This window comes from Hippopotamus amphibius, chromosome 13 (assembly GCF_030028045.1).
Source record: "Hippopotamus amphibius kiboko isolate mHipAmp2 chromosome 13, mHipAmp2.hap2, whole genome shotgun sequence".
Taxonomy (NCBI): domain Eukaryota; kingdom Metazoa; phylum Chordata; class Mammalia; order Artiodactyla; family Hippopotamidae; genus Hippopotamus; species Hippopotamus amphibius.
This window is the reverse complement of record NC_080198.1, coordinates 52,800,271-52,815,074: the sequence shown is the minus strand read 5'-3', so window position 1 is coordinate 52,815,074 and position 14,804 is coordinate 52,800,271. Positions and strand designations below refer to the sequence as shown.

The following is a 14,804-nucleotide window of genomic DNA, read 5'->3' as shown; positions in this document are numbered from 1 at the left end:
GGATTTTTCCCCTTTCTAACTAACATTTCCCCTCAAACAGGCAACACCCAGTGTTGCTGCAGTTAGATGGAAGGCTGTGTACTGGTCCCTTACTGGTGGGATGCAACCTTCTTAAAAATCAGCATCCCAATACACAGCCAAAGTCAGGCTCCAAACCACAGTGATTTCCATAATCGGCAATTACTATCGAGCACTTTATCTTCTGGAAATAATAAAAGCACATTGGTAGAGGCATGGATGGACCTAGAGACTGTCATACAGAGTGAAGTGAGTCAGAAAGAGAAAAACAAATATCATATATTAACACATATATGTGGAATATAGAAAAATGGTACAAATCAACCATTTGCAAGACAGAAATAGAGACACAGATGTAGAGAACAAACATATGGACACCAAGTGGGAAAGCAGGGGTTGGGGGGGGTGGGGTGGTGTGGGATGAGCTGGGAGATTGGGATTGCCATATATACATTACTAATAAGGAAAAAATATCAAATTGTATGCTTTAAATATATGCAGTTTATTGTATATCAATTGTATCTCAATTAAAAGTTCTTAAAGAAAAAAATAACAAAAGCAAAAGTGGATTGAGCATGGAGATGGTCATTCATTATCGCTCACAAGGGGGAAATGTTGGAAACAACCTGAACACCCCAAATAAGGGGAATGGTTTTATAAACTATGACACAGAGTGTTATACAGGGTGAGACACTTTAAGCTTTTCTTTTCAGAAGTTTAGTCCAAAGGGTTGGAAAGAGAGACAGGGATGTATCTTGAGGAGGAAACAGTATTAACAGAAAAATCACAAAATTATTTCCTTTAAGGTTGTCAAAGCCTGAATGTGCTTATCATTGGATGAGAGCAATATATTAGAGAGAAAAAAGAAGGAAAATGTGAGAAAGAGAGAGAGAAGTAAGGAGAAGAGAGGGTGGGAGGGCAGATAAGGAGAGGGAAGTGCGTGTGCGACTGCAGGTGGGATGAAGTCCAGACAGCAGGTGCAAAGGTAAGCACACAAGAGTTTGCTGTGGAAACGAGTGAAGACAAAGAGCAACAGAAACATCCTTGAAGTGAAGACACAGGTCAATTTTATCCTCTGAGAATTTCTCACTCAGGTGAGCTGTTCTTGGTTTGACAGAATCCAGTAGCCCTGACACCAGTGATGCTGTAATTCTGTAACTTTTTATAACAGCATTTATTCGGACAGCATTTAGTGTCACTTACCAGCAAGGAAAGGAAAAATGAGCAAAAGTGCCACCAGGGGGCAGGTTTGGTCCTGGCAAAGGGACTTCAAAGATAACATACAAATATATATATATATATTTTTTTTTTTTTTTTTCTTTCAGCACAGGGTCCATTCTTTGTTTTGCAAAAACAAATACTGCATTAAGTCCAGAGCAATTTCCTTAATGGTTGTGTAGTGGGTATGAATTTCACTCAGGTGTGCAAGAAATGTCACAGTACTTTACATCCTTTAAGTAAAATTAAATCCAACCTCAAGCCGCCATCCTACTAGGTCAGGTTAAAAGTCAATTTCCATCATTATCAGGGCTCCCACAGCCTCACAGCATCCTGCAAGAGGTTCTTGGGGGTCTCAGCCTGGGCTAACGTTTAGGTCATTGATTCAATTTGTGAAACGCTTATGGTCTGAACCAACATGGTCCCTTGATAAGCCGTGACTTGTTAGGAATGGGCAGACATTCCATCACCTGGAACACGCACGCGCACATCTCCTTAGCACACTCAGAGAAGGGCAGCTGGGAGTCGTCCCTATCTGCAGAGCTCTTGTCTCTAGCAAGCCCTGTTCTGCTCCTCTCTCCTGTGCCTCTAGACTCCTCGCCTTCCTCTGTGGGTTTCATCTCTGGCCAGCTGAGGCTTTCAGAAAATCTAGGAAGACAGATGTCTTCAAGGCTACAGAAGCATCAAGAGAAGCATGGAGCCCAGCGGCTTGGTCTAGTGCTCAGGACAGGGAAAGGAGAACACACAAGAACAGCAAACACCCATAGATCCTAACTGTATTGCCACATTGACCACAAGACCACTTTTTAAAACCTGCTGCTTACAAGTCCAACAGCACGCAACAGTGAGTTTTCTTTTTCTGGTAGATGACACAGAACTCGGACACCTCTCAAAGTTGATGGAGGGCTGGGACTGGCCTCACATTAGCTGCCCTGGGGGAACAAAGGCAAAGACAGGACACACCCTCATCTCAAGGAGCTTCTGCTGACACGTACACAGAAACAGATTACTGGGCACTAATGGATTTAGGTAGGAGTTGCAAACTAAAAGCCTGAAGGCCAGATCCCACAGAGCTTACAAATTTTTCACTTGCCAACATTTAAAACATTAAAAGCAAAGGACAGTTTACATAAGTTTCTATAAATCCAGCATATCAAAAAATAAGACCTGGTAACCCAGACCTGTATCCCCAATGGCAGCCAGCATCAGGAGCTGAGCAGAGGCTGCTCCCGTTAGCTGGGGCCACTGTTTCCAGTTGGCCACAGTCCCCACCACCCCCTATTGTGTTTTGCCCCATCTGCTTCTCTCATGTATACTTCTGGCCTAGCTTCTATAGGTTTTGAGTTTGCAACTCCCGACTGAATGAACTAAATAAAATTATAGTCAGGACACAGTGGTAAGAGTTCTATGAAACTAATTAAGCTTCTGCATTTCTTCAATTTTCACCCTGATAGATCTGAAAACTCAGAATTATTTCAGATGGGCCTGAAGATGTGAGCAGAGACCAAAGAAACTGGCATATTTAAGTGATTAACTTGGTTCATACGCAAATGTTACAGACAAGGCCAGCCATACTCCTGGCATGGAGCAGGGTATACCCATGTTTGTGTGCTGAAGAGTAAACCCAAGGCACAGAAAGATATCTGTGAAATGCAGCCTTAGCTATGTTCTTTGGTCTCATATCCCAGCACTGCTATCTTGAGTGCCCCACAGAGTATGCACGGGTATGAGTGAGCTGCAGGAGTCCACACCTGTGGACATTCCTCTCAGACCCAGTCCTGTCCTGGCCTCAGGTGCACGAGCTCAGCCCAGCCTGCAGAGATACCCAGCTTCATTTTGCTCAATTTTAACTTTCAGTAGATCGTTCCAAGCTCAGAACTTCTTGCACAGTCAATTAGAAAAGTCCAGCAGAAGCATGAGAGGGCAGCCTATTAAACTTACAGGAGAAAAATAAAGAAAAAATAATTCTTTATTGAGGACATCTAGACTTGTCTGGCTTTCCTAAAGATTCAAGTACCTATCCACGGAAATTCCTCTCTATGTGTTAATGTTTAAAGACTAAAAAGCAATCTTTGAAATAAATAAATTAGCACCACCAATTTGACAGATGTATTCCACATGTTGAAAGGTGTTGCTGGATACAAAGGTCAGCTCATGTGAACTTCCCCATGGTCACGCACATCCAACAATGATGCTGCTGGAATATTTTACTGCTTGAAATTTTACGGATCCAACAGAGTAGAGCTATTTAGAAAGACCGGAAAGACCAGGATTACACAACGGGGAAGAACGATGGGCATAAAAGGAGAGTATGTGACAGATTCCCACATCCTTCAGCAGAAGGGGCACCCAGCTTCCCCAGCTGATTTCTGAAGAAGGTCACACACACAGGGCTTACCTAAGTGGCTCCTTGATCCTTAATGACACAGAAGAAACTGATTACAACAAGTAGAATATCTGACAGATTATAGAAAATAACATCCCTCCCTGAGAGAATAGTTAAAAGAATAGCATTTTATCTAAGGTCTTAATAGTTTGGGGAAAGAGAATATAGTACCTGCAAGACATATTACATTAAGTATTTAGTTCATTAAGCATTTTCAAATTCGACATTCCAGCCATCATCATAAGGAGAGCGTCTCAAGTCACACTCAGAAATATTTTAAGACACTTCTATATTACATTCTCTTTAAATATGATTTTTTTTAAAGTAGAGCTTTAAAATGAGGGATATCCACTAGTAAACAGGATTTTTGAAGATGTTATAAATTCTATATCACAGGGTTAAAAAAGAAACTTATCTTTGGAAATTAAAAAAAAAAAAAACCCCAACACTGTCACATCTTTAAAGAAATGGGGGTTTTTAGTTCACAATTCAAAAATGAGTGCTTGATAATTGAATGTCACAGATGATGAGGGAAAGAAAATCAGAATCTGAGTGCTCAAAAGACACAGAAGACCTCAAAATGTGTATGGACTCACACGCACACACGCACGTGTACGCACACACACAGTGGAAACAAGGGAAGCACAGCCAGTGGCATTGAGGCCCTCCCTGCTGCAAACCCGAAAGTGGGCATCCTTGGAAGCACACCACCCTAGCCAGTCTACGCTGTCTCATCTTCAAGTGCTGTTCATCAGAAACACATCAGGGAGAACACTGGATTCTCTCCAAAGATATCTGGAATACCATATCAAATTATATCAACAAATAAGCATTACAACAACAAACCCATCTAGTAGGTTCTAAAAGATTTATTCCTCATCTACTGTTGAGGAGAAAGGAGCCTGTTATAAATGTCTAACATTAGTCACAAATCTGCAGGTCAGTGAATGAAAAAAAAGTTGAAATGACCATGCCTGAGTATGAAAAGACTCCTTGTTAATTACCTTTAAGAATGTAAATTATGTTGGTGGAATGCAGAACTGCTTATGAAATGTCAACAAAAGAGGAAATCTGCATCAGAGCATTGAGTAATGATGAAATAAAACAAACTGAGGAAATTTTCAGTTATACTCTCTGAGTCTCATGCTTTCAGCTTTATCTTTGCCTACTTTCCCCAGCTCCCTTGCCCTCCATACCTGACCACTGAGTGAGAAGAAACACACATACAGGAACTTATTTGGGGCAGTCACCTTAGTGAGGGAAGTCTACCTCCACCACAGAGCAGGCAGCTTTCAGGAAGCCCTGGGAAGCCTGCTGAAGCTCTCACTGTGGACCCCAGGGGCAATGCCTCTGAACTTGAAATCAGTGCAGATAGTGTGTGTGTTTCAATAAGGAGAGAGAAAAAGAGAAGCGGGAGGGGAAGACAAATTATATACTATGTCTGGGAACAAGTCATGAGTGAAAATAGTTTGCAAACTAATTGACTGACTATGGTATAATCACGGTCCCTAAACAAGACAATCCCTTTGGTGTAAGAAGAAAGGCTTAGAGCATCTCTGAATAATTAAACATTTTAAATCCATCTTTAAAGAAACTTATTTTGTGTATTTTTTAAAGTACATACTATATTTAAAAATGAATACATGTAGATAATTTTAAAACAATAAACATATATTGGGGTAAATGCTCAATTTAAAAAAAAATTGCCTTAACTATTAGGAGATTGTGGTTAAAACATGGATAGCCTTTGGATAAACACTCAAGGAACTCTAAGGCTTCATTGGGTCAATTATTCTATACTTTGGTTTATTATTGTTGTTGCTATTATTTTCACAAAAGCAATATACATTAATTTTAAAAAACTAAGAAACTGCAGAGGAATACAAAAGAAAGGAAAAATCACCTGTAACTCTATTCCTAAAATAGTTTGATGCCCTTATCTAATCACATATACAGTATTTTATATGTATATAAATACCTGTATATATACAAACTATAATTTTTCAAAACTGACATCATACTATAGTGACTGTTCTATAATTTATTTATTCAATTAATAATAAATCATGAATATGTTATTTTGGAACAAAATTTTAATTGTCTATACACTACAAATTTGCAACATAAATTATGTACTACACTTTAACCAATTCCCTATAGTTGAATATTTCAGTTTTTAAAAATTTCTTGCTTTTTTTTAATGCCTGAGGATCAGACATGGAGGCTTTTGGATGCCAAGCATAATTAACTAGATTTTTTACTGTGGACCAGTCATTCTCAAGGAAATGGTATTATATCTCCAGGGAATATTTTGGAAACTTGGGCAGGTGTTTTTTGGTTTTCATGACGCTTGGGGGTTGCTACTGGTGTTTAGTTGATGGGGACCAGAGATGCCAGCGGCCCTGCAGCACGGAGAGCAGTCCTGAGCCAGGAAGGGCTGCCCCATGTCCTGCAGGACTTTGACATGTCCTGTTGGAAATGCAGGAGGCCAGGAGCCTGATTACAAGTACCCAAGCTCAGAACCTAACTCTGTTTTACATGCAAATGCAAACTACTCTGTGTCCATTGTAAATAAACATTAAGTTTTCTACTACCATGTAAACCAAGGGGGAAATGTTTTCTTCAATGTTTTACCAAGAGTTGTGTGCCTTTTTTGGAAATTATGTCACTAACATCACCCCATTCCTATTATTTTCATCAGTAAGCAACATCGCCTACTTCTAAGAGTTTGAAGATAGCTCACATTCACAGTGATTCTAAGAGGATGTGGGAGCATCTTATCACTTCCTCATGTCTTCTAATATTGTCATGCCAAACGTTTATGTAATGAAATATATATCTATATTATAAAGATTATTTTTTCTTCATATGATGTGTAAGGACTTCTGTTGCCTTTTACAAAATTCCTTGTAGATAGATTCTATTTTCTATTGGTTTCATCTTAGGAGAATGAAGAGAACATTAACAGCATTTATTATAAACAGTGGTCATTGGTCGATGGGATTGAAAGCTGCGAGTGTAAAGAGTGTAAAGCACTTGGAGGTTTCCAGCAGGAAAATGACAAGATAAAACAGGGCTGCAGGTATGACTGTGCGGAGAGGAAGGAAAATAAACAGGAGGCAGAGACCAGAAAAGAAGCAAGTACAATCTGAGCAGGGAACTAACGAAGACTTAGAATGCTGCAACACCTGAGAAAACCAAAAAGGAGAGCTTTCATGGAGGACATCTTAAAAACAGGAGTCGCTGGAACTCAGTGCTTGAACACAGTGTCAGAGAGGGGCTGTCATAGCATCAGTAGACAGCAGTGACTATGTTCTCAAAAACAGTCTCACATGTTTGCATGGGCACATGCATACACACACACACTCTCAAACTCCAGATTCTTTATGAAATAATCCCACTCCCCTCCCGCTGCCAAAGGGAAGACTTATGACACCGTGGATTCTGAAACCTGACAGCTCCACCTGACATGAGTCTGAATTCAAGGGGTAAAGCCTTATTCAGTTTATTTGTTTGTGATTCTCCATCCAAGATAAATCCTGAAATAAATTTCAAGTATGCTTTAAGTACACAACAGGTTATAAATTATACACTTGCATTCTCATACTCAGTAAGCATGCAGCCACATAGATCAGTAATAGGTATACATGCCCCCCCTTCCTTGCCAGATTCATGCACACACACCCACACCAAGAAAGAGCATAAAAGGAAACCAAGACTGAGAACCAATGATGATTTATCTGCAGCATACATGTTTACAAATCAGAAGCAATCAGGACAATTAAAATAATACGATATTAGACTGGGCAAGGGCTCCATGGTTCTAAATGGCAGAAAAGTGTTTCCAAAATGAAGGGATGGAGAATCATGCATGTGAATCATGAGAGAACCGAGGCTGGAGAATACTCAGGAGAGAGGAGACTGTCCTGATTCATACTGGATTTCCAGTTAAGATGAAAAGTGTATTATATGCTGAATTATCTGATTTTATAAGCATATACTCATCCTCAATTTCAAATTTCCTGAGATAATGTAAATATTTCTTTAAACAAAGGAAGAGTGAGTCCAAAGGATCTCTAAACATAAAGGGACTGGTTAGTTATCCTGACCCGGGACCAGGCAACAGTACTGAGTCCATAAAACACAAATATCACCTTCTCAGTTGCTTCTCTTAACAACCAGGAAGTGAGAAGGATGGCAGCCGTAGCCTTCTCAACAGTAAGCAGTCATTCCCCCACGCCACCAAACAATGCCTGATGCATTCCATCAAAGTGCAAAATGTCCCTGGAAACATCACCATTAAAGTCTCACATTGTCCAGCTCTTGCTTCTTTCTGAGTCACTAACCATATAAAATGTATGCTTTAGCACTTTCTCATTTACATTGTGTCACCAAAAAGGCAAGCCAGACCCAAGGACCACACTAACTGCCTGAAATGGCCAATGGAAGGCTTGTTTAGGCAAAGACACAGCTTACTCTGTCCATCTCTCCCCATCTCTGCTGCCTGACCTCAGGTTTGACAAGAGGTAAGATATTTATATGTTGAGTTTGTATCATGCCACCTAGCAAAAGGCTAAATAAGCCACGAATAAACAGGACGTGGCCTGAGGCTAAAGAAGATGCTGCATGTGGGGATGCAGGTGGCCATGGCTTACAGGCCATGGTCTTCCCACCTCTACCTAACTAGGCATAAATTCCAAGCACCTTATCATGGACCATGAGGCCCCCGTGCGCTCCCCTGCCTGCTGTCTTGTCCTACTCCCAGCACTGCTCCCTGCCACACTGTGGTCTTTGATCACACCCTCCCCTCTTAAGCGTCTGGGCCATCATGTTGTGATTCTTCCTGGAACCCACTTCACAATTGTCACTGACTCCCACCTACTTACTGTTCAAGACTTCGATCTAGTGTCACACTTTGCGGTGGATATCCTTTCTCTCTGCCTTTACAGAGTTTCTCTCCATCTAAGCACTGACTTATTACCTTGTGATGATCTCTTTACTCATTTGGCTCCTAAAATATAAGCTTCCCAGGGCAGGGACCAAGTCTCTTTGATGTTTGTGTCTCCACTGCCTGGCATAGTGAGTGCTCAGTAAATGTCTGTCCCTTGCCTGACTGGGAGGTTTTCCCTTTTCTTCTAGAGGCCAAAGAGAAGGGCTATCACCTACCAAAGCTGTTAAAACTATCATTGATTTCCAAACAGAGGGTAAGGAGGGGGTTGCAAGTCACATTTAGTTCAATGATCAATTGAAATTCATTGCTGGCATGTTTTCTTTTTTATCACATAAGCCCCTTGGTAGAAAGAACAGAAAGTCTCGCAGTCACAAAGGGTACCAGATTTAGAGTTTAACGTTACCTGCTAGTGAGGTGATACAAGCAATCATAGACATGTACCAGCAGAGTTGAAGGAAGAAGCCATTCACTAACCATTACCAGATCACATGCTCTGAACTGCACTGTGAATTAGAACTTCTGCTAAATTCTACAACTCTCTTGCAAACAGCACAATTATTTTGAATTTGTGTGTGTCAAGTATATTGATTTGTTTTAACAAATGCTTACAACTGTTTGGCATGTTGTTACAGTTTTTAATATACTAAAACCACATTTCTAGATCTTCAAGAAGTTCTTGCAAGTACCGAATTATTTACAGGATCAGTAGACAATGGACATTGAATCCATTTCATCCAAAGGAAAAAATGCAATATCCTATTACTCACCAAATGAAGTTTTGCCCAGAATTCAGGTCCTTCCTCCATCTCTCTGAGGCTTGGTGGAATGTACCAAAAGCAAATATTGGCATATTCAGGCTGAAGATGAAGAAAATTTGAAAGCTGTTAATTAATCTTAGAATGCAACTCAACTCTTAGCTAGTTACTTTGAGTCATCGTGTGTCTTACATTGATAACATCAGAAACTGATAGATTAGACATCCATTCTGCCTTACTTTTTTTTTTTTAGAACTTTTATTGAGATACAGTTAACATACAATAAAATGCGTATATTTAGAGTCTACAATTTGGTAACAGCTTATTGAGAAATTTTCTTCTCAATTGGGTGCACCCATGCTGCCCCCTCTGGGTAAGGGATGTGCACAAGATCAAAAATAAACATAATGAAGTTTGAGGGTAACTCAGCCCAGCTTTAACTAACCATCAGTTAGCACCTGATATACATACATCCAGAGATGCCCTGGTTCATCCTTCTTCAACCCTAATCCTTAAGTTCTCTCTCACACCACCATATCCTTCCAATAATTTCTTCTCTGCTTAAGGTGGCCAAAGTTGTCTTCTGTCACCTGCTACACTTAACAAATGCAAAATCCCCAATTCCCTGTGAGTTAGTAACATGTGACATACAGGGTCGCCCTGCTGCGACCCCAGCCAGTACAGCATTGAAGGGAAAAATAAAGGGCATCACTTAAACTTCCAGCTCTCAGTACCAGCAAGGGTGTGAGTCTGCCAGAGGGCTTGCTTAAAATGAAGACTCAGCCCCTGGGCTCAGAAGGCCCAGAGCCTGATTCAGTCCATCATAGAAATGGCTGAAGAACTGGCATTTTCATAAGCATTTCTAGTGAGCCTGAAGTGAGCAGTATAGGATCTATGTTTGAGAATCTCTGGTCTAAAGTGGCAACAGCCCAGTCATCTTCTCCAGTAATCTATTTTTCTATCAGAAACAATTTGGTTAAATGTGGAATAAGATTCCAGAACAGGCTTGAGGACAGCCATTGTTACTTAGGGGATCTTCATCCTCACTGGACATCAACACAGGGCACGCCAAGGGCAATCACAGACTTGTATTCAACGATCAGGTGATCAGGGACATTATCTTAGGGGCTGACAACTTAGAGACACAGAGTTGTATTCGGGAAACACTATGGGTCCTGCCCACCTACTCAGCACCTTCTTCAACTGATTCTTTGTGCTGACAGTTTTTGAAATGACTTCCATTTTCCCACCACAAACACAGTTTGTAGGTAATAACTGGTGTTATAATAGTTCTCAATAACTGACAGAGTTATGCTCGTGTCAGTATAAAGTTTCAAAGTATTTCAGAGAGAGGAAACAGCTATCATCTCACATCTTAAAATCAAAACTGGTACTATTGAGAGTTTTGATTTTAGTGGATTTTAAATTACATGGGATAGCCCAGAAACATTCCCAGCTCAACAAGGTAAGCTCTTGATCTGATCATTCTTTCACCTTTGAAGTTTGTAACAGGCTTATTGAATTTGACCAAAAAAAAAAAAAGCTACAAATCTTCAAAATAGAGAGTAGTTCAAACTGGAGTACTTTGTAATTCAAGTCAATTTCCACAAACATTTATCATGAGACTACAATAGCCTTTACAAATCTACACAATTTATACTTGGTATTCCAATTTATGATTAATTTGGCTTCTCTAGAATAGAATGTCCTGGCCTTCAAATTATTTAATCATCTAATGTGAATGTATCTTTTTATGAATAAATAAAGTCACTATGGTTGATTAGAAAGTAGAAAAAATAGAGCTAGTATCTGTCATTAGAGTCTAGGAATTAGTGTCTTTATACCAACGAAGATTTTTTTCCTGACACCATTTATGTCAGTCATCAATTTATTGCCTCTCGCTCCAAATGCACCCTTCTCTATGTCCTCCAATAATGGAGGTGGACTCTATAAGTATCTCTTCTTGCCGTCTGGTCCTACTGGAGACTTTGTCAGCAGAGGGTGCTGAAGGAACATGGAGAAGGAAGAGGAGTCTCCTCCTGGTCACGTGTGCTCATCTCATGGGGCTTCTGCAGAAGGTGGGGCTCTTTTCAGCAGCTTTGGTGACCAGCTGCAAGTGGCCCCCTGACAGCGTCCCCCAGCACCACACCCGGGGGGCCTTACAGCAGCCTGCTAGCAGGTGGATGCCCATCAATAGTTGTTCCTTGCCCACTCTCCTCCGGGGTTTCACAGGGAGGGCTTCCAGCGAGGTACCTTGCCTTGGATGGCTGGTGTGAGTTCTAAGATGTGGCATGCCCTGAAATCAGCATCCTCCAGCACTTCAGCAGGTGGATTCCCAGAGACACCTCAATTTCGCTGTCAACCCGTGAGCCACACTGGATGTGTGAGCCAAGTCTGGATGCCAGCCCTGGGTGGGGGTGGCCTCTTGCTCAATGCTCCATCTCCGTTCTAGGAGTGATGGCTGTTCTCTACACTATCTGCTATTTCTGTATTTTTCAGGGTCTCTTTCTCTCATACGAGGCAATCTCCCATGACTCCAATCCCCTGCTAATAATTCTTTTTTAAAAAATATGGACTCCCTCTTGCAAGAACACTGGAATTACAACTAAATGCTGAATAATCATCAACAGAAAGACACTGGAACTCACCAAAAAAGACACCCCACATCCAGAGACAAAGGAGAAGCCACAATGATATGGTAGGAGGGGCACAATTGTGTTAAAATCAAATCCCATAAATGCTGGATGGGTGACTTACAAACTGGAGAACAGTTATACTGCAGAAGACCACCCATAAAAGTGAGGGTTCTGAGCCCCACGTCAGGTTTCTTAATCTGAGGGTCCAGCATCGGGGAGGAGGAATCCCCAGAGAATCAGACTTTGAAAGCCAGCGGGATTTGATTGCAGGACCTCCACAGGAATGTGGGAAACAGAGACTCCACTCTTGGAGGGCACACAAAACAGTGTGCTCACCAGGACCCAGGGGGAAGGAGCAGTGACCCCATAGGAGACTGAACCAGACCTACCTGCTGGTGTTGGAGGGTTGCCTGTTGAGGTGGGGGGCAGCTGTGGCTCACCGAGGAGATGGGGGCACTGGCAGCAGGGGTTCTGGGAAGTGCTCATTGGCGTGAACCCTCCCAGAGTCCGCCATTAGTCCCACCAAAGAGCCAGTAAGCTCCAGTGCTAAGTAGCCTCAGGCCAAACAACAAACAAGGTGTGAACACAGCCCCACCCATTAGCAGACAAGCAGATTAAAGTTTTACTGAGCTCCGCCTACCAAATCAGATTAAAGTCTTACTGAGCTCTGCCCACCCAGCCCTACCCACCATCAGTCCCTCCCATCAGGAAGCACTCAAGAGCCTCCTAGACAGCTTCCTCCACAAGAGGACAGACAGCAGAATCAAGCAGTATCAGCAGTATTTCGTCTTGTGGAACTGAAAACCACAGCCACAGAAAGACAGTGAAATGAAAAAGCAGAGGACTTTGTACCAGATGAAGGGACAGGATAAAACCCAAGAAAAACAACTAAATGAAGAGGAGATAGGCACCCTTCCAGAAAAAGAATTCAGAATAATGATAGTGAAGATGATCCAGGACTTTGAAAAAAGACTGGATGCAAAGATCGAAAAGTTTACCAAAGACCTAGAAGAATTAAAGAGCAAACAAACAGAGATATGCAAGACAATAACTGAAATGAAAAATACACTAGAAGGAACCAATAGCAGATTAACTGAGGCAGAAGGGCGAATAAGTGAGCTGGAAGACAGAATGGTGATAATCACTGATACAGAAAAGAATAAAGAAAAAAGAACGAAAAGAACTGAAGACAGCCTAAGAGACCTCTGGGACAATGTTAAATGCACCAACATTCGCATGATAGGGGTCCCAGAAGGAGAAGAGAGAGAGAAAGGGCCCAAGAAAATATTGGAAGAGATTCTAGTTGAAAACTTCCCTAACATGGGAAAGGAAATAGCTACCCAAGTGCAGGAAGCGCAGAGAGTCCCAGGCAGGATAAACCAAAGGAGGAACACGTCAAGACATATAGTAGTCAAAGTGACACAAATTAAAGACAGAGAAAAGTTATTAAAAGCAACAAGGGAAAAATGGCAAATAACATACAAGGGAACTCCCATAAGGTTAACAGCTGATTTCTCAGCAGAAACTCTGCAAGCCAGAAGGGAGTGGCATGATATATTTCAAGTGATGGAAGGGAAGAACCTACAACCAAGAATACTCTACTCAGCAAGGATCTCATTCTGATTTGATGGATAAGTCAAAAGCTTTACAGACAAGCAACAGCTAAGAGAATTCAGCACCACCAAACCAGCCCTACAACAAATGCTAAAGGAATTTCTCTAAGTGGGAAACATAAGAGAAGAAAAGGACCTACAAAAAACACACACAAAACAATTAAGAAAATGGTAATAGGAACATACAAATCGATAATTACCTTGAGTGTAAATGGACTAAATGCACCAACCAAAAGACACAGACTGGCTGAATGGATACAAAAACAAGACCCATATATATGCTGTCTCCAAGAGACCCACTTCAGACCTAGGGACACATACAGACGGGAAGTGAGGGGATGGAAAAAGATATTCCATGCAAATGAAAATCAAAAGAAAGCTGGAGTAGCAATAGTTATATCAGATAAAATAGACTTTAAAATAAAAAATGTTACAAGAGACAAGAAAGGACACTACATAAAGATCAAGGGATCCATCCAAGAAGAGGAGATAACAATTATAAATATATATGCACCCAATATAGGAGCACCTCAATACATAAGGCAAATGCTAACAACTATGAAAGAGGAAATGCAAGGGAGAAATAGAGACACAGATGGAGAGAACAAACACATGGACACCAAGTGGGGAAAGCGGGGAGGGTTGGGGGGGGAATGAATTGGGAGATTGGGATACCAAATTGTACACTCTAAATATATGCTGTTTATTGTCTGTTAACTGTATCTCAATAAAAGTTCTTAAAAAAAATATGGAACACTTTACAAATCTGCAAGTCATCCTTGCACAGGGACCATCCTAATCTTTCTGTATTGTTCTAATTTTAATATAAGTGCTGCTAAAGCAAGCATGATAATTCTTTACATTTCACTTTCCCATTTCAAATTACCGTGAAGTTTTTGTCTTCTTATTGGACCCTAATACACGATTAAATAAGCCATTCTTTTTCATTTGCATGGCAATATTATGAATCATTTTGTAATAGTTTCTATCTGCTACCAGATCTGCTCTATATTTTATAAGTAAGGACCTATTCATTTTGAACCACCTTCATATTTTCTTCCTTCAGTAAGTTTCTGTTTAGACATTTTAGAAGTGACAAATCTGTGATATCTTTGCCCAGTCTCTTTTAGAATGGCATGCCTTCACTGCTATGATATTTGAAAACTGTTGAAGCCTCTTTGACATTTCATCTCATTGGAGGAAATGTGATGCTCCATTTGGTGGAAA

At 40.9% G+C, this 14,804-nt stretch overlaps 1 protein-coding gene and 1 non-coding gene across 8 annotated transcripts in view; both read right to left on the bottom strand.

Annotated features, from left to right (window-relative positions):
* The window catches only part of GADL1 (glutamate decarboxylase like 1), a 218,292-nt gene that overhangs the window by 54,471 nt on the left and 149,017 nt on the right, over positions 1-14,804 (bottom strand). For all 7 annotated transcript variants that reach the window (XM_057706387.1, XM_057706388.1, XM_057706390.1 and 4 more), the window contains exon 14: positions 9,341-9,430. In XM_057706387.1, the coding sequence (XP_057562370.1) occupies positions 9,341-9,430 (90 nt within the window). The remainder of the gene's footprint in view (positions 1-9,340; positions 9,431-14,804) is intronic.
* Positions 14,320-14,421, bottom strand: LOC130835440 (U6 spliceosomal RNA). Its single transcript, XR_009048924.1, has one exon. It is a non-coding gene; the product is annotated as a U6 spliceosomal RNA (small nuclear RNA).